The 21,597-nt window shown below is 53.6% G+C and overlaps 1 protein-coding gene across 5 annotated transcripts; it reads right to left on the bottom strand.

Moving 5' to 3' along the window:
* Window positions 1-363: 363 nt before the first annotated feature.
* Window positions 364-20,550, bottom strand: KCNIP2 (potassium voltage-gated channel interacting protein 2). 5 transcript variants are annotated; one of them, XM_017531179.1, is made up of 10 exons: window positions 20,039-20,459; window positions 5,471-5,566; window positions 4,225-4,278; window positions 3,477-3,601; window positions 3,022-3,091; window positions 2,781-2,851; window positions 2,542-2,649; window positions 2,280-2,384; window positions 2,080-2,142; window positions 364-1,792 (listed from the first exon to the last, which is right to left on the bottom strand). In XM_017531179.1, exons 1-10 carry the CDS (start codon window positions 20,109-20,111, stop codon window positions 1,745-1,747), a joined length of 813 nt encoding a protein of 270 aa, XP_017386668.1. In that variant the 5' UTR covers window positions 20,112-20,459; the 3' UTR covers window positions 364-1,744. The 5 variants fall into 5 exon arrangements, with proteins under 5 accessions (XP_017386668.1, XP_017386669.1, XP_017386671.1 ...); XM_017531180.1 differs by lacking the exon at window positions 4,225-4,278; XM_017531182.1 differs by lacking the exons at window positions 4,225-4,278; window positions 5,471-5,566 and having other exon boundaries at window positions 20,039-20,550.
* Between the last annotated feature and the right edge of the window lie 1,047 nt (window positions 20,551-21,597).

The following is a 21,597-nucleotide window of genomic DNA, read 5'->3' as shown; positions in this document are numbered from 1 at the left end:
AAAAAAAAAAAAAAAAAAAACTAAAGGGAGGCCCTCAAAAACACGCACTTTGAAATTAAGCAAAAAGTCAGTAAATTAGAAATCTGTGATTCAACTTGTAAGAATGTCAGCCAAAAAAACAGCTTGCTTGGCACAGTCTTCGGGACATCAGTGTCCTGTCCTTCCTTCCTTGTCTCCTCTCAGGTTGTGTGGGAGAGAGATTAATGGGGGAGCCTGAGGTTGCATGTGTCTCAGTCTCATACCAAGGTTTGGCCAACTATGGAAAAGAAAGGCACTTTCTTGGTTATCTAAAAGGCTGCAGGTGCATGAGTTAGAGGTTGTGTGGTATTTGTGGGGTGGGAGGGAGAAAAGGCAGAGACGGCAGCCTGTGCATAGTCATTGTGTTTTATTAGATCTGGTATATTTCTTATTTTACAAAATATATAGAAGAGCCCAAAATGCAAAGCAGTCAACAGTCTTCTGATGGGGAAAGAGGGCTCTCTAGGGGCCCTCCCTTCGGATTCTGGCTGACTGGGAAGGTAAGCTGAATGGGACAAGCAGGTGTGCTAAGGGGTGGCAGCATGTCTGGGGTGCTGACAATGGGGTTGGAACCTGGGTCCTATGGTCCCTGCCCTCTAGGTGTGCTAAGGGGCATCTCTGCGTAGACTGAGTAGAGCAAGAGGAGACCCTAGGGAACTGAGGAGGTTATCTGGGGGGTTGAGTAGAGCCCAGGTTGATTGAAGATTCTGGTGAATGCCCCCACACTAGGTTCAGATGCTATGCCTGCCCCCCGCTTCCCTCTCCCTTCTAAGACATCCACTGTGGGGAGTGATAGGCCCAAGTTCAGGAAGGTCCCTAGTCTATAGAGAACATGGGAAAGAAAAACTCAAGTCATAGCCATCAACAGGGACTCTGAGCAGGGAGGGTGGGATGAAACTTTGGCAGGCATCAGCCAGGACATCTCGCATCCACATTCCCTCGCCACAGCCACCACCAACACATGCAGGAAGGAAGGAGAGGAATTAATGCCAGGGAGGAGCCAGGTATCTAGCCCCAGGCTCTCCATGGACACCGAAGAGGGTGTGGAAAACTTCTGGGGCATTTCCAAAAAGATAAAATCTTCTGCAAAGCCTGGAAACTTATATTTTGATGGCCCGTGGTAGCAGACGTTTTGAACTTGGAGCTATAACCTGGTATGCCTGAGCACTTACAATCTGTCCAGGCCTTTCTACTCAACCCCAGCCACCCCCTAGGACTTACGCATTGACTCAGGCCCAATATTTCTCCCTATACATTTCTGTCTCCCTCCCACAGGACTCTGAAAGGCTGGTCTGAGAAGCCAGCCAGTGCCAAGAATGGAGCATTCTCTCTGAGAAGGGAGTCTTAGGGGAAATGTTTATGAGGTCAGGGATGGGGAAGCACCATAGCAGGAGACATCTGTCTAGTGTTGTGGTTTCTAGAGTGGGGGTAGGAGGTGGGGTACCACTCAATTCCTACAGGAGGGGCACTTTTAGCACTGGGTGTCAGGCAGGAAGGTGGTGAGAGCTGGTGGGAGTTGGGAACACCCTCCAGATGCACTCTGCCCACTCTCTGGACCCTTTAGCTCCAGAGATCTGGACTACTGAATCCCCAAGCTCTTGGATCCCTACAGCCCCCAGAGAGGGCTAGGACGAGGATAGACCTGGGAAGAGAAGGGTGAGGTCCACCTGGACTAGGGCTAGATCATGGTGCCCCCAGGAAACACTGACCCCCCTCTCCTGGGGGACTAGATGACATTGTCAAAGAGCTGCATGGACCTCATGATGTTCTCATCCTGTGGCCATGGTGTGACAAGGCAGATTGAAGAAAGAGAAAGAGAAAGAGCTTATCAGAGACAGGGAGAGGGACACTGAGTCAGAGATGGGGACATTCAAAGGCACAGAGGAAGGAGATGCCCAGAGAGTCCTGAGGTAGGGAAGGGGTCAGCCTCCCACAAAGGAATAGGATTGACATGTGGGGGTGAGGTAGGGAGGTGGTATTCTGCCCAAAGAAGCTTTTGCCTACATTACTGAATCAGGCCTGAGTCCTGGTCAGGGTAATGTAGAGGGCAGGGAGCTGTACCTTTTGACAAGACTCAATGAATTCCTCAATGGTCACCACACCATCCTTGTTTCTGTCCATCTTCTGTAAAAAGGTAGTCAGGCAGGGAGAACAGGAGGAATGGCAAGAGAGAGGCAGACAGCAGTCTGGTGAGTTCCCTGCTGATTCTTGACCTCCTTCCCTTCACTCCAGGGCCCTCCAGCCTACCCCATCCCAAGCACCTGGAAGAAGCTCTCCACGTGTTCCCTTGGGGCCTCTTCCCGGAGTGCAGGGTACGTGTACTTGCCCATCATGTCATAGATGGACTTCATGATGTCAAGCATTTCCTGTTAGGCCAAGAGAGAAGAGGCTCCTTCCTCAGAGCCTCCAGCCTCCCTTGATCCCTTGCCTGTGGGCATATGTGGGTCATATTTCCCTCCCATCACCTTCTGCACACCACCCCCATCACCACCACAGCCCACCAGCCCTTCAGTTGCCCTGCACCTCCTTGGTGATGCAGCCGTCCTTGTTGAGGTCGTACAGATTGAAGGCCCAATTCAGCCTGTCATCTACAGTTCCCCGAAGAATCACCGACAAACCAGCCACAAAATCCTGGGAAGGAGGCAGGAGGGAGCTGTGTCTTCAGGTACTCTTCACCCAACCCCTTCTTTGGGTTTGGCCTGGAGATCCTGGCCCTGAAGTCCCAGGAAACAGGCTTCCCAGGCCCACCTTGCCCAGCTCACCTCAAAACTGACTGAGCCATCATGGTTGGTGTCAAAGGCATTGAAGAGAAAAGTGGCATAGGTGCTGGAGTCTGCAGGGTGAGTGTGGAAAAGTAACTTGACTTCCCACGGGAGAGGACTTCCTCCCTCTGTGGAGCTCCCTATACCCCCCATCACCTTAGCATTCCCAGCCCCTCCAGAAATCCTCCCTGGCTCAGCCTAGAGATGGACAGCTTCTCTCCCTTGGGCCTTGTCCCCTCACCTCCTTGAGGAAAAAACTGGGAGTAAATCTGCTTGAAGTTCTCCTCATTGACAATTCCGCTGGGACATTCCTGGAAGAGGAGGGGACCAGGCTGAGGGCAGAGACAAAATCCCCTTCCATTCACCCCACCTCCCTCCGTGGCCCAACACTCCCAGGGAGGGGAGAAATCTTCAAGCCTCCAGAGGACTCACCACATGGCTCATGTGATGGGAGACAAGACTTCTTTCCCAGTGCACAAATGAAAAACATGGAACGAAACTGGCAGTCTACAGGTGCCACTTCCTTTATGGACCCGCCCCAGAGCGTCCAGCTAGAAGTTCGGTCTCAGGGCCTTGCCTCCCTTCCGCCCGCACCTCAAGCACCCAAGCACCCAAGCCATGCTTTGTGGGAAACTGTGGACCGGCCCGGGTTCTTCTGTCCCACCCTCGTTGAGTTTGGCCTCGCCTTGCACTCACGTTCTTGAAGCCCCGGTACAGGACCTGCAACTCCTTGCGAGTGAACTTGGTTTGCTCCTGCAGCTGCTCCAGACCCTCGGGCCGGTGACACACGGTAGACAATTCAAACTCATCCTCCACGCTGTCTGCAGGACCAGTAGGGAGGACAGCCGCGCCTCAGGCCCGGCCTCCGCGACCCCTTTTCAAATCACTGACCCCATTCATTCACCCTCCTCCCAGTCCCATCCGATGCCAGAGACCAGGCTGCCAGTTCCCTGGGCCCCTAGCTGAGGACGCTGAGGCAAGGAGAAAAGAGCTGGCCATCTTCGAAGTCTATGAGCGGGCCAAGGCCAGGCCTGGCCCCAGAGCCAGGGATCCGACTCAGTGCTCGCCCCTGGGTCCTGGATCCCTGGTTGGATGGGAAAGCCTCCAGCCGCCTCTTCGTTTTAGAAAGTGAGGAATGGTAAAAGCGCGTTCGAGAGGGCGCGTCTGAGGGTCAGAGCTCTGGGTCTTCGGGGACCAACTCAGATTCGCCCCGCCCCACCCAGCCTTGCCCCACCCACCCCCTCCCCGCGCCCCGCCCCGTCTATCCCAGCCAGCCATGCCTGAGCCATGCCCCGCCCAGCTCAGCCAACCTCCATCCAGACCCCACACCCGGCTCCAACTCAGTCCCGCCCCGCCCCCACGTCCAACGCCCAAGCAAGTACCCCCAACAAGCGCTCGCATGGCTGTCCCGCCCCGCCCCGCCCCCACCAGGAGCGTAAGTCACCTGGGTCCAGCAGGCGGGGTCTGTGGGGGCGGAGGGAGGCTGGGGCGGCTAATGCTGAAGGGAGCGAACTGTCACCGAGAAAGCGGAAGACCCGGCCAACTGCAAACACACCTCGCCCCTCACACTCACAGCAAACCTCACACCCCAGCCCGCGCAAAGGCACACCCAACAAGCACAGACACACACGAAATGGACCCCACGCACACAAGCTTGCGGGACTCACACCTGACCTTTTCCGAATCCACCCCCGTGTGGGACCCAAGTCCAACATAACAGCACGCTCAAATAAGTACAAAACGAGCCTTTATGGCTTGCAAAATGCAGTATGATCCTGTGAGGTGGGAAAAGCCCTACTGAGGAAACGGAGACCTAGAGACAAAGCGAGGTCACTCAACTCGAGATCACTCAGCAGGGAACCAGGCTGGGACAGAAAACCCAAATACCCTGGCGTCTAGAGGAGGGTGGGTGCCATCCTCTACACCCGTCACCATCTGTTCAGGGCACGGGCAACACATATCAGAGGCCCACAACACAGTGGGGACAGGGCGGCCACAGAGTTGCAGACACTAACCCAGCTAAGCCACATACGGACCCTCACGGCCGCCTGGTCTCGCCACAGCCACACAGGCTCAGGCCTCAGCCCGGTCACACTGGTCACGCCCACACTCTTGGGTCCCGCCCAGTTTTGCGGGAGCAGTGACGCCCACACGCACTCTCGGGCCCCTGCCCCCAACTGACCACGCCCACGCACGCTGGTACCAGCCGCGCGCGCACACACAGTAGCCACGCCCCTTATGCTTCAGCCCCGCCAGTGCCCACCCCTGCGCGCGCGCGCGCGCACACACACACACACACACACACACACACACACACGAAAGCCTGGACACGCCCCCATACACACCCGCAGGTCTGGGGCATGCATGCACATACACATACACACACGCAGGACTGGGGCGCACCCCCCACACACGCAAGCCTGGGCCATGCGCGCATACACACACACACACACACACACACACACACACGCACGCAGGCCTGGGGCACGCCCCCGGGGCACGCCCCCCCATATACACCCGTAGGCCTGGGGCATGCATGCGCACACACATACACACGCAGGCCTGGGACATGAGCGCGCACACACACGCAGGCCTGGGGCACACGCACACATACACGCAGGCCTAGGGTGTGCGCACACACGCACTCACACATCGGGCCCCGCCCCCGGAAGCACAGGAGAGGCACTTGCTTTCACTGACTGAGGGCAGGGCTTGGGGCCCGCAGCACGGCAGCAGCTTGAGGAATCGCTGCTTCAGCGCTTTTTTAGTGGGCCCTGGAGGGTGGCCTGGGAAGAGAGAAGACCCCAGGAAGGCACATTAACTCCCATTGTCTCTCTGTTCCCTGTCCCCTCCCCACCAGTCACAAATCAACCCCATCTGGGGAGGGGGCTGGGGGAGGAATTGGAGTGGGGGAAGGGTGGCTGGAATAGGGTTAGGGGAGCCCAGTGGGTCCATAGAGGTGAGACTCAGGCACTTTGTTTAATGGGATGAGGCCGATGACAGCGAGACGGCAAGGAGGAGGTGGCAGTGGCCTCAGTGTCTTTGCTGACCTAGTGCCCTTGGCTCAAGTGCCATGGCTGGACCTCTCAGGGTGACGTCCAACCCAAGGATTGCCTGGGTAGGAACACCTCTTTCATACACACAGCTATGATGACAGGCATGTACAGTGACATGTAGAATGATAAATCACAGTGATGGATGCCAGGGCGACAGCTTGATATCCAGTAACTCACACCTGATGGCCTAATATGCATGCTCCAACACACACACACACACACACACACACACACGACTATGATCTGGTACTCCTTAACCTAAACATATACAAATGAGGAGACCTAAGTAAAACAGGGTGCACACACATGGAGACCCACATAGGCCATCTCTCACACAGCATGATCAAACCACAAGAACACACAATGCCTCTAGACATCATGACACATGAGTCTACTAAGAACACTATGACACATTGTGACCTTATAACATGATACATTTGAAGGTTGTCGTGACACATACCCATATCATACTGTGGCCTGGGTCCCCATGGCACCCAGATATCTAAGGCTGTACCTCACCCATAGAGTCTTCATTTTTCCTGGGTACACCCAGTTTTCTTTCTTGTAACCCCTTCTCGTTCCAAGGTGACCAGAATCTTTCTGCCAAAGGGCAGGGTTCCTCATCAGCTAACTTATCTACCCTAAACTGCAGCCCCTACCCAGCCCTTTCCAGTATGGCTTGCTCTTTGAAGGTAAAATAATAGACTTTGAGACAACAAGAGATCTTGGAGGTGAGTATTCTGGTGTATTGTGGGGTCATCCAGGGCCCACTGATCACAACTCGCCTTCCCCTCCTTCCCCCTTATTTCTGCACATGTCCTGCAGCTCTGACTGACTGGAGGACCCTCAGTATTTGTGTGTGTGTGTGTGTGTGTGTGTCTGTCTGTCTGTCTGTCTGTCTGTCTGTGTCTCCCAGCTGCACTGCATCCAGATTCCTGGGTCACAGTCCACCGGATCGGACACAGTGGCTAAAGTCGGCCTCAGTCCATTCCTGAAGGGGTCTAACTTCCTTTAGTTAAAGGTTACTCCCCCTCCATATACCCCACCCTCCCAATCTAGGCTTCACCTTCCAGACCAGGAGGGTAACTGGGTGAGTAACCATCTCCTCCCCTTCAACATATCCTTACCTCCTCCCACCCCAGGAGCCATGGAGAGGTGGGAGGGAGGCGGTGGACCAGGCAGGGGGATCGATGGAGGCCTGGCCTCCGGCCCAGGGCTCCATTAGCCTGGACTCTGGTTTCCCGAAGCCGGATTGCACCTGGGGCCTCCAATGGTGAAGTCGCCCGACTTAGGGGTGGCTTTCCTGCTCCCCACCCCAGGCCCTACCTGTTTCCAAGCCTCTGTCTCCTCTAAAGGTGGGAAGAGAATGGCTGCCTGGGATTCCCAGATGAACCCTCTTCCCCCTTTCCCATCTAAATTGGATGGTAAGTTAGAGGACAATCAACTTCACCTTTTCCAGATCGAGTGAGAACAAGCTCACCCCAGCTGTCCCAATTCATCTCGGTCCAACTCCCTGTTCCCCACTCCACCCCAATAAAGGCAGCAGAGCATGGAGGGTGAGCTAGGAGTTTTCTGCCCTTACTGAACCCTAGAGCAGGCAATTCATCAACCTTCCTCTTGTTACCAGCTTCCTTCATATTTTTCCAGTTCTTCCAGGCATCTACCCTGCAGTGCCCCATGATTCTGGCCTGTCTTCCTGTCCAGGTGGCACTGGGGAACACCCACGCCATGGAGCTACACAGTTCTTGCCGTGAAGAGGAGGCGGAGGTCAAAACTCCCAAGGGGGAAGCAGAAGTGCTCTCCTCTCCACCCCAATATTACTCTCCTTACTGACTTTGGGGTGGGGTGGGGAGGGGAGTTGGTTTTTCCACTCCCAGTGTCTAGGCCTTGGAGACCATTCTGCCCTTGGATCCTGATAGGAGCCTGGAGAGGCAAGAGGGCTTGGGAAGCAGGGTCCCTGATATGATACACTCCTCATCCCTAATCAGAGCTGGGCTATAAATGTCTCCATCACAATGTTCACACTCTTTTCCCTCCAGAACCCACCTCCTCCCAAGCCTTGGGTATGGAGCTGGTATACCCTCAGGGAGCTCTGGAAACAGGCACATACACAACCTGATACTCAAAGAGGCTCAGCCACACACTGTGCCACTCAGGCCTGGCCACATCCACCATCTTACAAAGCCACATGCCCTGTCACTCTCACACATACAGCCACATCCCTCTCCCACACACAGGCTCACACAGTTACATACTTTGTACTCTCTCACATACAGAACACAGAGTCACACCCTGTGTCTCTCACACACTGAGCCCATACACCCCATAAGCTACACTGCACAGACGGAGGTGTGGAGAGAATGCACAGGCACTGTGGTGGGCCCCTGACTCCAAAAAGGACCGTCCAGAAATCTGGTGTTATCTCAGGATCCCTGGAACCCCCCTCTTCTACTCCAGACACTCCTTCCCTATCTCCAGACCCCTCCAGGTATCCCCCAGAATCCCCTTGCCTCCTCATCTCCACACCCCAGTCCTTCCACACTGTACCCCTCATCACCTCCTGACACCTTATCCTCTAGATTCCCTCCTCCCTCCATATCTACTCCTTAAGGCCTCCTCTTCCCCTCTGCCAGATGTCGTATCCCCCAAGCACCCCTACTCACCTTGCAGATGCCTGTCCCATCACTCACCTGCTCATCCCTGCCCCCAGTCATGAAGACAGAGAAATATCCCCTCCCCGGTGCTGTGGGGCAGCAGCTCAGACGTGCCAGGACACCTGGATTACCTTCCAAGGAGACAGGCTCAAAGAGGCCAAACTGCTCCAGGACCTTGACAAACAGAGCGAGGACCACGAGCACAGCAACCATCTCCAGCCCTTCCAGGTTCATGGTGGGCCTGGGGCATGGCCCCTACAGGGCTGAGGTTCAGACACGCCCGCTGGCTGCCTCACAGCACCTCCCCCTCAGGCTCCCCAGCCTGAGTAGGATCGCCTGCAGCCTCCCTCCCCCTCTCCCTCCCTGGATCTCCTCCCTCTCCCCCCTCACCCCACCTCTGCCCCACAAGCCTCCCAACCACAGCCGCCGCCTCTTCCTCTTCACAGGGCCACCTCAGCCTTTGGACTGGCACCTCCTCGGGAACCTTTGGTGCAAAGAATAGGGACCAGGACAGGACAAGATATGGGCCAGAGGAGGGAGGGGGCAGTGACCTGCCTCTGTCCCTGAGGAGTGCTTCCCCTAGATATCCTGTGGCTAGTCTGTGCCAAAGGGAGGGGGCACAAGGAGCTGAACTTAGGGAGAAGACACGGAAGGGCAGGGTGTATGTGTGTGAGAAACCACCACCTGCACGTGTATCAGTAATCAGATGCATGGGTCAGAACATGTTACAGTGGCCGGGTGTTTCCTGTGTGTATATTCCTTTTTGTCAGTATGGGATGCGTATGTCTCCTCTTATGTGTGTGTCTTTGTTCACTTACATGTGATTGTGCACCTGTCACAAAGGTGTGTGTCTGGTGTATGGTTATGCATTTCAACTCTTACACATATGGGTATGTGAGCCGGTGTCTGGTCTGCATGTGTGGGAGTGTGTTGGAGTATTCGTGAGTGTGCATGGGGAGTGAGGTTTTTGCGTTTTAGTAGGGTTGTAGGATGTGGGTCTGAAGTTTGTGAGGTATGGGTGTGTCATAATTTGGAGGGTGGGTCTACCGTGGTGTCATTGTACTGGCATGGAATTGTATGAGAATGGGGGGAGAAGGTACTGACCTCTCTTGCTAGGAGGACACCATCAGTATCGATTTGGTTGCCATGGAGACTGTGAGGTGGAAAGCACTCTCTTCCCACAGGCCACAGACAGTGAAACTGAGGCCCAAGGGAGGGGGGATAAGATCCAGTAGTCTAGGCAGAAAAAGCCCACTTAACCCCATTAAGACCCTCTGGGGAGGGGACTTATTGCAGCTGCCTTTGGGGCCAAGAGATCCAAGCTTCTTTCGAGAGGAGGGAAACTGTGTTGGCTCCTTCTGGCTGGGATCTCATCCAGGAGATGCCAAAGCCCTGCCTGCTCCTCAGAAACTGTTATTGAGCTGCTAGAGAAGCCTAGATGCTGTAGGAGGGAAATCTGAACCCTCTAAGGGGGCCACCCCTCTGGCCAGCATCCCCAGAGTCCCTCCCTCCTCTTCCCTGCCCCTTCTTGGTGGGTGGGAGGGTGTGTAGAGGGGTGGGGAGAGGCCTACAGAGACAATAAGAAACAAGACTTGGCCTCTGGGTCAGTAACAGCATTACTACCACTGCTGGCTAATGGCGACTGAGCGTTCACTACGTACTAGATAACGCGCTCTGTGCTTACAGGCATTGTAACACCGAATTTTCACAATAACCCTATGAAGGCAGTACTATTATCCTTGTATTACAGGTGGTGAAACTAGGTCAAAGATAAGCAAATCTCCAAGATCAGAGCTTCACTTTTAACCCAGTCTGACTCTGAGCCTTCACTCTAAACCACCACACTACACTGGCTCCCTTCTTAGAAAGCTGGCCCACGCAGGAGCCCCAGTTTAGGGGGACTGGCCCCAGAAGGAGCCCTCCCTCTTGTCCAGCTCTTGGATGACTGTGTCTCAGCCCAATTTGTGGGATGGGGACCAGTCCCTATGGCCCCAGTTTAGGTTGACTGATCTGCAGTTCTAAATAGTCACCACCAGGGGGCAGGAGTCCAACCTCACATGCCTCTTCCCTCTCCCCCGACCCGCCCCATCAGGGAAGGTGTCGGAACATGATGTTTCACACAGGCTTTTTTTTTTTTTTTTTTTTGAGACAGGGTCTCACTCTGTTACCCAGGCTAAAGTGCAGTGCACTAGCGATTCTCGTGCCTCAGCTACCAAGTACCTGGGATTATGGGTGTGTGCCGCCACTTCCAGCTGATTTTTATATTTTTGAACTTGAACTCCGGATCTCAGGTGATCCGCCCGCCTTGGCCTCCAAAGTGTTTGGATTACAGGCGTGAGCCACCACACCCGGCTGATTTTTATATTTTTAAGTAGGGTTTCGCCCTGTTGGCCGGGCTGGTCTCAAACTCCTGGCCTCAAGTGATCTGCCCACCTCGGCCTCCCAAAGTCCTGGAATTCCAGGCGTCAGCCACCGTCCAGCCTCAAACAGGCTTGGTCTTCTGTTCCACTCCCTTCTCCTAGGAAAAAGTCTATTCAGAGGTTGCTTACAGTTTCTCACATCTTAGAGGTTACTTACAGATGAAACCAGCAAATATCTCCCTATGACTGTCCAACTTCCACCCCTGGCATTTAATATTCTTCCCTCTACCCTCATCAGGGTAGATACTTTTGTTTCAGCTGGTTTAGCCTCCTCACTGTAGCCCAAATACACCAAACTCTGTCCTATCTCTGTGCTTTGCTCTTACCATCTCTTCTGCCAGGGCTGCCCTTCCTTCTGCTTTTCCTCTTATCTATCCACTACAGGCAGCTTAAATTCCCTTCCCCTCAGAGCCTCCAGCCTTCAGTTGTCTACCAGTAACCTGAATTCCTACTAAATTCCTTGCAGAGGACTCAAAACTCAGCAGGGAATTCTGTAATTTTATCAGTGGGAACAGTAAAAGCTTGTGTAGCATAGTAGGTGATAGGGTGCCAGACTCCCTAAGTTCAAATCCCAGCTTTGCAACTTGCATTAACTAGATGGGCTCTCAACCTCTGTATATCTCAGTCTCCCATCTCATATGGTTGTTGAGAGGGGGGGCGATAAAGTAATATATGGAAAGTTGTTAGAATAACACCTAGCACAGGCTGGGCATGGTGGCTCATGCCCGTAATCCCAGTACTTTGGGAGGCCAAGGCAGGCAGACCACTTGAGGTCAGGAGCTTGAGAACATTCTGGCCAACATGGTGAAACTTTGTCTCTACTAAAAATATAAAAATTAGCCTGGCATGGTGGCACACATGCCTGTAATCCCAGCTACTCAGGAGGCTGAGGCAGGAGAATCACTTGAGCCCAGGAGGCAGGGGTTGCAGTAAGCCAAGATAGTACCACTGCACTCCAGCCTGGGTGACAGAGCAAGACTACATTTCAAAAATAAAGAATAACATCTAGGGACCAGGGGCGGTGGCTCATGCCTATAATCCCAGCACTTTGGGAGGCGGATGCTGGCGGATCATGAGGTCAAGAGATCAAGACCATCCTGGTCAACATGGTGAAACCCCATCTCTACTAAAAATACAAAAATTAGCTGGGCATGGTGGCACGCGCCTGTAGTCCCAGCTACTCAGGAGGCTGAGGCAGGAGAATTGCTTGAACCCAGGAGACGGAGGTTGTGGTGAGCCGAGATTGCGCCATTGCACTGCAGCCTGGGTAACAAGAGTGGAACTCTGTCTCAAAAAAAAAAAAAAATGAATAACATCTAGCACAGAGTAACTGCTGAATAAGTGTTTGCTACCATTATTAATAACATAATACTCCCCCCTTACATTTCTATAGCTTTTTTTTTTTCTTCCACATGGAGTTTCACTCTTGTTGCCCAGGCTAGAGTGCAATGGTGCAATCTCAGCTCACTGCAACCTCCGCCTCCCAGGTTCAAGCAATTCTCCTATTTCAGCCTCCTAAGTAGCTGGAATTACAGGTATGTGCCATCATGCCCAGCTAATTTTTTGTATTTTTAGTAGAAACAGGGTTTCACCACGTTGGTCAGGCTGGTCTCAAACTCCTGACCTAAGGCTATCCACCTGCCTCGGCCTCCCAAAGTACAGGCATGAGCCACTGTACCCGGCCATTTCTATAGCTTTTAACAGTTCATAAAGCACTTCCACAAACACTATTATCTTGATGGCTTCTCATAACAACCCCATGAGATGGGCAGTGAATAGTATTGTACACATTTTACTAATGAGGTAAATGAGGCTCAGAGAGGTAAAGGGCCTTGCTTCAGGTCACCCAGCTAACAGGGTATGAGGCTGCGATTTGAGCCCAGATTTCTCTGCATCAGTCTTGTTTCCTCAAAGACATATTAACTTCCTGGAGAGCAAAGATGTTAAAAGAAAAACAAAAGAAAACAAAAACTGGTCCTACACAAATTGAGTGCCAGGCTCTGAGCTGGTGCTTGTGCAACAAAGGTGAACCAAATATGCTCTCACTGGGTAGGGGGAGATAGCCCCACTGAGAGAACTCTAAGGAAATCTACTTATTCAAAAAATATTTGTGGCCGGGTGCAGTGGCTCATGCCTGTAATCCCAGTACTTTGGGAGGCCAAGGTGGGTGAATCATGAGGTCAGGAGTTCAAGACAAGTCTGGCCAAAATTGGCGAAACCCACTCTCTACTAAAAATATAAAAAATTAGCCAGGTGTGGTGGTGCACCTGTAATCCCAGCTACTACGGAGGCTGAGGCAGAGAATTGCTTGAACCCGGGAAGCAGAGGTTGCAGTGAGCCAAGATCGCGCCACTGCACTCCAGCCTGGGCGACAGAGTGAGACTGTCTCAAAAAAAAAAAAAAATTGTGGCATGCCTATAGGTGATAGGAGCTGTTATAGGCAGGTCATGGAATGAGTTACAGCAAAAGCTTCTTAACTGGGAGGTCAGGCTAAAACATCAACCGTCCATCTTAACAAGGAGATCAACATTTGGTCAGGAATGATGAGTGGCTCACACCTGTGATCTTAGCACTTAAGAAGCTGAGGAGGGTGGATCAGGGGTCCCATCCCCTGGGCAACATGGCAAAACCCTGTCTCTACAAAAAATTAGCCTGGCTTGGTGGTGCACACCTGTAGTCGAAGCTACTTGGGAGGCTGAGGTGGGAGTTCCAGGCTGTAGTGAGCCATGATAGTGCTACTGTACTGCAGCTTAGATGACAAAGTAAGACCTTTATCTCAAAATAAATAAATAAATAAATAAAGAGATGACATTTATCCATCACATTTTGTGTCCTGGATACTTTAGGTGTGGTATCTCACTGAGTCCTCATAATAAGCCTGAGCAGTAGGATCTATAATTTCTGTTTTTACAGCTGACATAGTCAGAGTGAGTAATAGTATACCCACTTTGCAGATGAAGAAATTGAAACTCCCCACTTAGGAAAAAAGAGTGATTTTTTTTTTCCCCAAGATAACAGCTGACATGCTACTAAAGAATGAGTTCGGCCTGGCATGGTGGCTCACACCTGTAATCCTAGCACTTTGGGAGGCCTAGGCAGGCAGATCACTTGAGCTTAGGAGCTAAACAACACCCTGGGCAACATGGTGAAACCCTTTCTCTACAGAAAAACACAAAAATTAGCTGGCCGTGGTAACATGCACCTGTAGTCCCAGCTACTTAGGGGGCTGAGGCCAGAGGATTGCTCAAACCCAGGAGGCAGAGGTTGCAGTGAGCCGAGATCACACCACTGCACTCTAGCCTGGGCAACAGAGTGAGACCCTGTCTCAAAAAAAAAAAAAAAAAAAAAAAAGAATGAGTTTAACCAGAGTCAGTGATCTGTCAGCTCCCTCAGGTAGTCTCTCAGTCTCTCAGGGGTGTCAAGGAATCCTAGGTGACTAAAGCTTAGTTTATGTAAGGAAGCTATGGGTAATAAAATAAAAAAGGGTCAGATTCCATGAAGCCTTGAATGCCAAGCCAGGCTCCATGAAGCCTTGAATGCCAAGCCAGATTATTTGAATTGAAAAGGGCCCCACGACAGCACCTCCTTGCTCCCTGCTGCTGATTCACGGAGGGACAGACAGGTAACTTGCAGCCAGTTGCCCTGGCCCTAGCCCCTTCTCTTCCTAACTCCCACTCTCAACTCTCTGAGACTTCAACCCAGCCTTGCCAGGACTCATGGTCCTAAATCAGCCAGGCGTCCGGTGGCAGAATCTGTCAGGAGTGAAAGGATGACCTGTTTTTCCAGGCCTTCCCTTCTCTCCACTCAGAGACTTCTCAAGTCTTCGGGTTCTGTGAGAGACTTGGCAGATCTGTCCTCCCCAAGCACCCGTGTGCCACAAATTTAGCTTTTCAATCAAAGAAATCTCAAAGAAAGCATATTAGATAGAGAGAGAAACTCCAGGGAAAACTATCTTGAGAGATGAGGTGGGCATTCCCCAGATCCCTCGTCTTACCACAGAGATATTCCTATCATTTAGTTATTTATCTCCCCCAGTTCAAACATGAGTAACACGCCTTGTGGGGGAACCCACTCTATGCAACTGTCCCACCTTTCCCAGTCTGTCTTTATACCACTCCTGCCACCACCGTTAACCTGGCCAGTGAAGACCTCAAGGCACTTCTCTCACTCCCCCAGACCCATGCCATTCCCAACTAGGCCAAAGACACTGCAGCCCCCAGCTGCATCGGGTGATTAATGACCTCCCTAGACGTTGGGGCTATTTTGGGTCCTGGAAGTCATGCCTGCAATGATTGAGAGCTTGCCCTGCCTGGCTCCAGCCATCTGTCACTGGAGACAGGTCCAAGCAGGGGGCTTGGAGGTTATATGCTCCCCAAAAGATTTCCAGGTTTGGTTCTAGCTCAGCACCATCCATCTCCCCTTCTTCTGGAGGACAGATGGCAAGGAGAGGCCACCAGCCCTGCCTATACCCCAGGGGCTCAAGTGGATACCCATGGAGATTGCCAAATAACTACAGATCCCAGAATGCCACGGGACTAGGTTGTTTTGGTCTCTTTGAGACCAGGCGCAGAGGGGAAGTTGGGTTCTGTGGGCCCTGCCCAAGCAACCATAAGGAAACGCAAGTGGAGATGTGCATACACCTCAGTAGTGCTGTGGGATATCCTCAATCCACACCTCATACACTCCACAAATCTCACACCAAGGTACAACCTCACGAAGGCTACACAACTAACTTGGAGACTCAGGAACACTCAACCCAATCCTGAAGCATAGAACTCCAGGTACACACACAGTCTTGGTGTCACTGAATCCCAGCGATCACAACCCCAGGGATACACAGACTCAGCCATACACAGCCCAGCGATGAACAACTTAGTAATGCACAATCCCATTAATACACACTTCCACAGAGAGAGAGAAAACAGAGGCATACAATCCTTAAGCCACACAAATCTATCCATCCCACGTCATGCATGAACTCACTACCTGAGTTCATGTTGGTCTAGGCCCATCTCAGGGTTTTTCCCTTCTGGACACTGACCCTTCATCTTAAGACCCCTTCAGCCAAGAAATGCAGGAAAGGGCTGAACCTCTTCCCTGCTCTGCTGCAAGCCTCCTCCTTCCATCCCTGGGAGGCGCCCTGCCCCTCACTGGAGGCTCCCTCCTTTGCCTTCAGTGAGAAGCCCTGCCCCCTCCACCATTGTGAGGGACCACGATGCCCCCTCTTCTTTCCTCTTTGAAGAGCGCTGTCTTCCTACTGCTCTGTAAGGAAGCCCGCCCATCCCCTGCTCCACTCCTGTACGAGATCTCATCTCGGAAGCCCTTTTCTTGGAGGGATGTTGCTCCCTCCATCTATGTGAGAAGCCTTTCCCTCCCAACCCCTGCGGAGCTCCTACTCCACTTTGCTCACTTTTTGAAGGATCCTGCCCCTCCCTTCCCTTCCTCATACCTGGCGACAGCGACCCAGTCACCAGCTGGTAGAGGGATCGCGCTGCCTGCCCTAGCGGGCTCCTGCACCTGCGGGGGCACCGGTTCATGGTTTGGTGGAGAGCTCTGTGGCCAAGCTCCGCCTTCCGGGCCCGGGGCGGTCCGGTCTCCGCCCTCACCCGAGTGGGCCCTGTGTGGGCGGTGCGGGAGGGCCGGCCCGGCAGGCAGAGGATCCAAACCCTGGAGCCTTCCCATGTTCTCCTGGCTGCACGAGAGGAGCTCACTCTGGCCCCATCATGTGAAGCACCCGCCCCCAAAGTTCCTAGACTGGGCGGGGCGGGGAGGGGCGGTGAGGACTCAGCCTTCTCAGCGAGTGTTTTCTGGGTTCTGGCGGGGAGGCCAGGCAGGCGCACGTGGATTTTGAGAAAAGAGCTGGATGAGGAATGAACCGTATCTTTTATTGCCCCCTTTCAGCCCCCCTTCTCCGCCTGTCACACGCCTCCCCACATCCCGCCCCCACCATTTTGGCATAAAGAGCTGAAGGGGTAAGAGGACAGAGTTGTCATGGCAACTCCCCACACTTCCACACTTTCTGGACCAATGGAAGAAAAGGGAGGAGGAAGGAGAAAGAGGCCAGTATATTGGGGTGGCAGAGAAGAGGCGGCAGAGCTATGCCCCACTACTTTCTGTCTCCCGGCTCCAGATCTCCTGCTCTCATGACTGTTTCTATTTATGTCTGTCTCAGTGCGGCAGGTTCACAGACTCTACCACCATACGCTGGCTACAGCCGAATGCTTCGAGAAGAACCCCCACCCCCACCCCACTTCAGTCCCGCTGCACCCCCTTTCCTGGACTCCAGACTCATCCCTATCAGGTTAGACCCCAAGTAAACCCTTCCAGGACTCTCCAACGTCTTCAAATTCCTAGGAAAGCCTACAGGAGAGATATAGTCCCGCTCCTTCGATTGGAATCCCATATTTCTGGTTGAAAACCCTACATTTAAGAGGTGAGAATGGCCTCCTAACTCTGGGCAAATCTTGTCCGCTTGACAGTGACGGTCCCCATCGCGAAGCAGCTCTGAGTGCTGTGGCTCCTCGCAGCCACACGGGGGCGCCCCCGCCCCGGGAACAATACTCAGGGCCGGAGGAACTCCACCGGGATCCCAGTCCAGGGATCGAACTCAGTCCTGGCCAGCCTGGCTCCAACCCTCTCCTCATCTGCTCCTGGCCTCTCTTCCGCTCAGACAGTGCGGCCTTTCCACTCGGAACTGCACTGCCTAGCGGTCCCACCCGGCTGGGAAGACCCGAGGGATTAGACGGGGGTTCTGCTGGGGCTCGGACTGTTTCTCCTTTTTTTCTGAAGAGAGCCTCTACCAGCTCCGTTTTGAGCTTGGAGTGGGAGTGAGGAAGCAAAACGGTCGGGGGTACCCAAGATGCCTGAGGTGTAACTTTCCAACTGCCTCCCTGCAAGCCTGATGGGCTGGGATGACGGGGGCTGGAGACTACCCTAAATCCGATCAAAGGAATTCCACCTGCAGGGAAAGGGGGGCGAGGCCTGGAGCGCGCTTCAGCACCACGGACAACGACTCGCCTTCGGGCTTCAGCTTAGGCGTCCCCCAGCGCTCAGCGACGCCCACCCGCCCGCCAGCCGGCCAGGGAGTCTTTGTTAACACCAGCGTCACAATCTGATTTGTCTCCCGATATAAAATAAGCTGCTCTTAGAAAGGAGAGCTCCTGGTAGTCCTATTTCTACTTTCCAAGTCGTGTGTGGAGCTATCTTACAGCTAGGCTGCTACAGACCCGGCCCACAATTATTGATGCTTGTCAATACTTGGCCTTTCCATTTTCCTTGGGAGGTAGGCAGGCAGGCGGGAAGTAACATTCCTTTTTACAGATGAGAAAAGTGAGGCCAAGAGAGCAAAAGTCACAGAATTGGTGCAGTTCCATTCCTGACTGACCTGAGACAAGGCATCTCCAAATACAAATACCTCCCCGACCTAATCTCTTTCAAATAGCGAAGTGAGGAAGGGATGGTTTCACTGAGAGGGAGAATCCATTAAAACTGGAAGCAAATACTGACTAATGTGATGCTAATGAAGGGCTCTAGGCCCTTCTTACCCTCAAGAATCCTAAGCTGGCGGTGGGAACAGAATTCACAGAAGAGCTGGACATCGAGACCTTTGGATTCCATCCAGCTCTGAGGCACATATAGTACGCTCTCTCATCTGGGGCCTGCCTGAGTGACTCCCTTGATCCTGACTAGGGCCTCCCTGGGGACAGTGATGGGGGTGGGAAGAGACACATGCTCAAGGCATCTCATCCTAGTCCCCTCACCATTCCCAGGTCTCAGTCTCACTCCCTTCAGGGAGGACAAGAATCATGGCCTCCCTCTACCTCCCCAGCTTTGTTTTGGCCTCAGGGAAGACAGGCTCCCTCCTCCCACTCTGCTGGCTTTCTAGAGCAGGCTGTACAATGAGACACACAAACACACACATGGAAATGTACGCAGAGTGACACAGTCACCTACACAAACACATGGATCTGCCTACCAAACCCAGGAACATGCATATGCACAGATGTACTGGTCTCACATACTTCCCCATGTGGGAAAGAGAGGATGCCCGGGCAGCCAAGTGGTTTGGGGATACATAGGGGATGCCGCAAGGCACTTCCCAGGCCTAGGGCTTCTAGCTCTGGCTCTGGAAGTGAAGCATGAGGATGTGTTTTCCTGGGGTTTGAGGGAAGTTCTGGAAGGGTTGTCAGAGGATGAAGGATTCAGTTGTAAGAATAATCTGAGCACATGATTTGGTGGAGAGAGAGAGCTGACCCAGCGCTAACTGAAACCTCCCTGCAGGAGCCAGGTACTGGAGCCATAAGGTCTCCTGGAAACCAGCCTGGGCAGCTGAGTACTAGAGTCCCTCCTTGGATCTACCTGGGCTATTTGTGGAAACCTTGGGGAAGCAGTGGGGTGTGCTAAAGACCCCTATCTGCACCAGAAAGCCAGAGAGGCAGCAAGGATGAGACACATCATGGAAACTCACAAAGCCCCACTGCAGACATCACCACATGAAAGTACACAGCTAGCACTCAACACTCATCTGACAATCATAAAACACAACACAACCTACTTTGACAAATGCTTGTCCAGAGGGCTCATGGTCATGAAGTCTTACAAAGAGACAAGTGGAGCCCGTACAGAATTACACACTCGAAACACATCGTTGCACATACAATAAAGACACATGGTCAAAACAACTTCATCAGTACAATCAGGGTCCTACGCAACCTCCAACATCTGACGAGACCAACTGCACTGCCAGACGCAATCGCACTTACCCTAGCTGTCACCAAGCCCAGGGCACATGGCAACCAGCTGTGGGAGACACACACACACACACACACACACACACACGAATGACAGGTGTTCACGCACGTAACACCTCCCACTCCAGACACCCTCCCAGCCCTGTGTCACACACGCCCACACCTGCTGCCTCGCCACACCTGCCTCTTCTGCTCCTCCCCCACCCCACCCCCGGGGCCCAAGGTTTGAACCCCAGTATCCTGCCCCCCAGACCTGCCAGGAGAGTACCTGGGAATGGGGCAGAGTGTGGGTGCGGGCCAGGCCAGGGTCAGAGAGGCAGAAGGGTCTGGGGAATGGAATCCACCCTCCCTCCCGCGACCCCCACGTCACCGACTCACCCGTGAGCTGGTCGTAAGAGCCGTCCAGGTCTCGGGAATCGGACAAACTCTCCTTGCGGCCCTGGCCCCGCATGGCCCCCGGCGCCCCGCTCCCGCCTGGGCCGTGGGAGGGGGCGCCGGGTGGCCAGGATAGGACGCTCACACGGCGCCCCCTGGCGGCCTAGTGCGCTGTCGGGGCTGGAAGAGTCTGGGCTGAGGCTGAGCCTGAGATCCGGCTCGGGATCTGGGGCCCACCCGAGGGTCCTGGAGCAGAAGAGGGAACACTAGGCAGCAGGTGAGCGCAGAGCCGGAGGCAGAGCAGAGCTGAGCGCGGAGCCAAGCCGAGCCGCCTCTCTCCTCCCGCCCCCTCCCCGCGGCTGTCACCGCCGCCTCCCCCCTTTGGCGCTGCCGGGATTGGCTCCCCCTACCCCCCGCCCCCCACACTTTGCAGCTCGGGGGAGGCACCCGGTGAAAGGGTGAACTGCAAAGTACGGGGAAGGAGACTAGCTCTCCAACAATCTGCCCTAAACCAGAAGTCACGGGTCTTGGGGGTGGAGAAGAGCTCGGGACAGTAGAGCCCCGCTGAAAGGAAACCCCGCCCCCCATTCTCAGACACCCTCCCCCTTCCCCCTTTCCCCTTCCCCTTTCCCCTTTCCCCTTCCCCCTTCATCAGCACAGTTCTGGCTGAGGCAGAGCCTGGGGTATCGTCTCTGAGTGCCAGCTCCGTTTGCCTCCACAAAAGCCTCTATTTTCTCTGTTGTTCCTCTTCCCGTGTATGCATCTCTTGTGGTCCCAGACAGTCCCTACCGTGCCTAAAGCAGGTTAGGGATGCAGAGGAAGAGTCAACCCAGCCTCTAACAGCAGGTTCATCGTGGGCCAGTAGACTGTAATTTCGTCTTCTCTCAAGTTCCAGAAGGACCCCAATTCTCGCCCAGAGGGCTTGTGGTCATGCACCCCGTCTCTGGAACCCATTCACTCTCAGGGTGCTTCCTGCACTGATCTAGTGACCCTCCCCCACATAGGGTGACTGGGAAGATAAGAAAACTAGTGAACCAGGTCAGTTTCTCAAGACACCCTTGCTCTTTTGTTTCTCCCCTGCACCCACGTTTCTGCCCTTCTCTCTTTTGTCACCTGTCCTGTCCTAGATTCCTTGTTTTCCGGCATATTTGGGGAGCGACTGATGGGTTTGGGGATCCAAGTCAGGATACAGAGTAGGAAAGAAATGCCCTTGTTATGAAACCCCTTCCTTAAGATTAGCTCCTTTTCCACAGGCAGTGAGCTGGGCTCCCTCATGTCCCAGGAATGGCTTCTGAATGTCTGAGCCCCACAGGTCTGACCTTTCTCAGGATGCTTCCTGGGCTCCTCACCCAAAAGTCCTCCAACCCCTTGCTATGAGGATGAGGGGACCTTGTCTGGTGGGTCTGAAAGAGTGACCTGCTGGCCGGGCGCGGTGGCTCAAGCCTGTAATCCCAGCACTTTGGGAGGCTGAGGCGGGTGGATCACAAGGTCAAGAGATCGAGACCATCCTGGTCAACATGGTGAAACCCCGTCTCTACTAAAACTACAAAAAATTAGCTGGG

Source organism: Cebus imitator, unplaced genomic scaffold, assembly GCF_001604975.1.
Source record: "Cebus imitator isolate Cc_AM_T3 unplaced genomic scaffold, Cebus_imitator-1.0 Scaffold71, whole genome shotgun sequence".
NCBI classification, from domain to species: Eukaryota; Metazoa; Chordata; class Mammalia; order Primates; family Cebidae; genus Cebus; species Cebus imitator.
This window is presented reverse-complemented; position numbering and strand designations above follow the sequence as displayed.

What these genes read in the sequence shown, in the direction of transcription:
- KCNIP2 (XM_017531178.2), bottom strand. Translation starts at nt 4,495, where the DNA reads ATGTTGGACTTGGGTCCCACACGGGGGTGGATTCGGAAAAGGTCAGGT. An exon ending in CCAGTTTTTTCCTCAAGGAG is followed by an intron (nt 2,852 to 3,021) that starts GTGAGGGGACAA and finishes CTCACCCTGCAG; the next exon opens with ACTCCAGCACCTATGCCACT. An exon ending in ATGGCTCAGTCAGTTTTGAG is followed by an intron (nt 2,650 to 2,780) that starts GTGAGCTGGGCA and finishes CCTCCTTCCCAG; the next exon opens with GATTTTGTGGCTGGTTTGTC.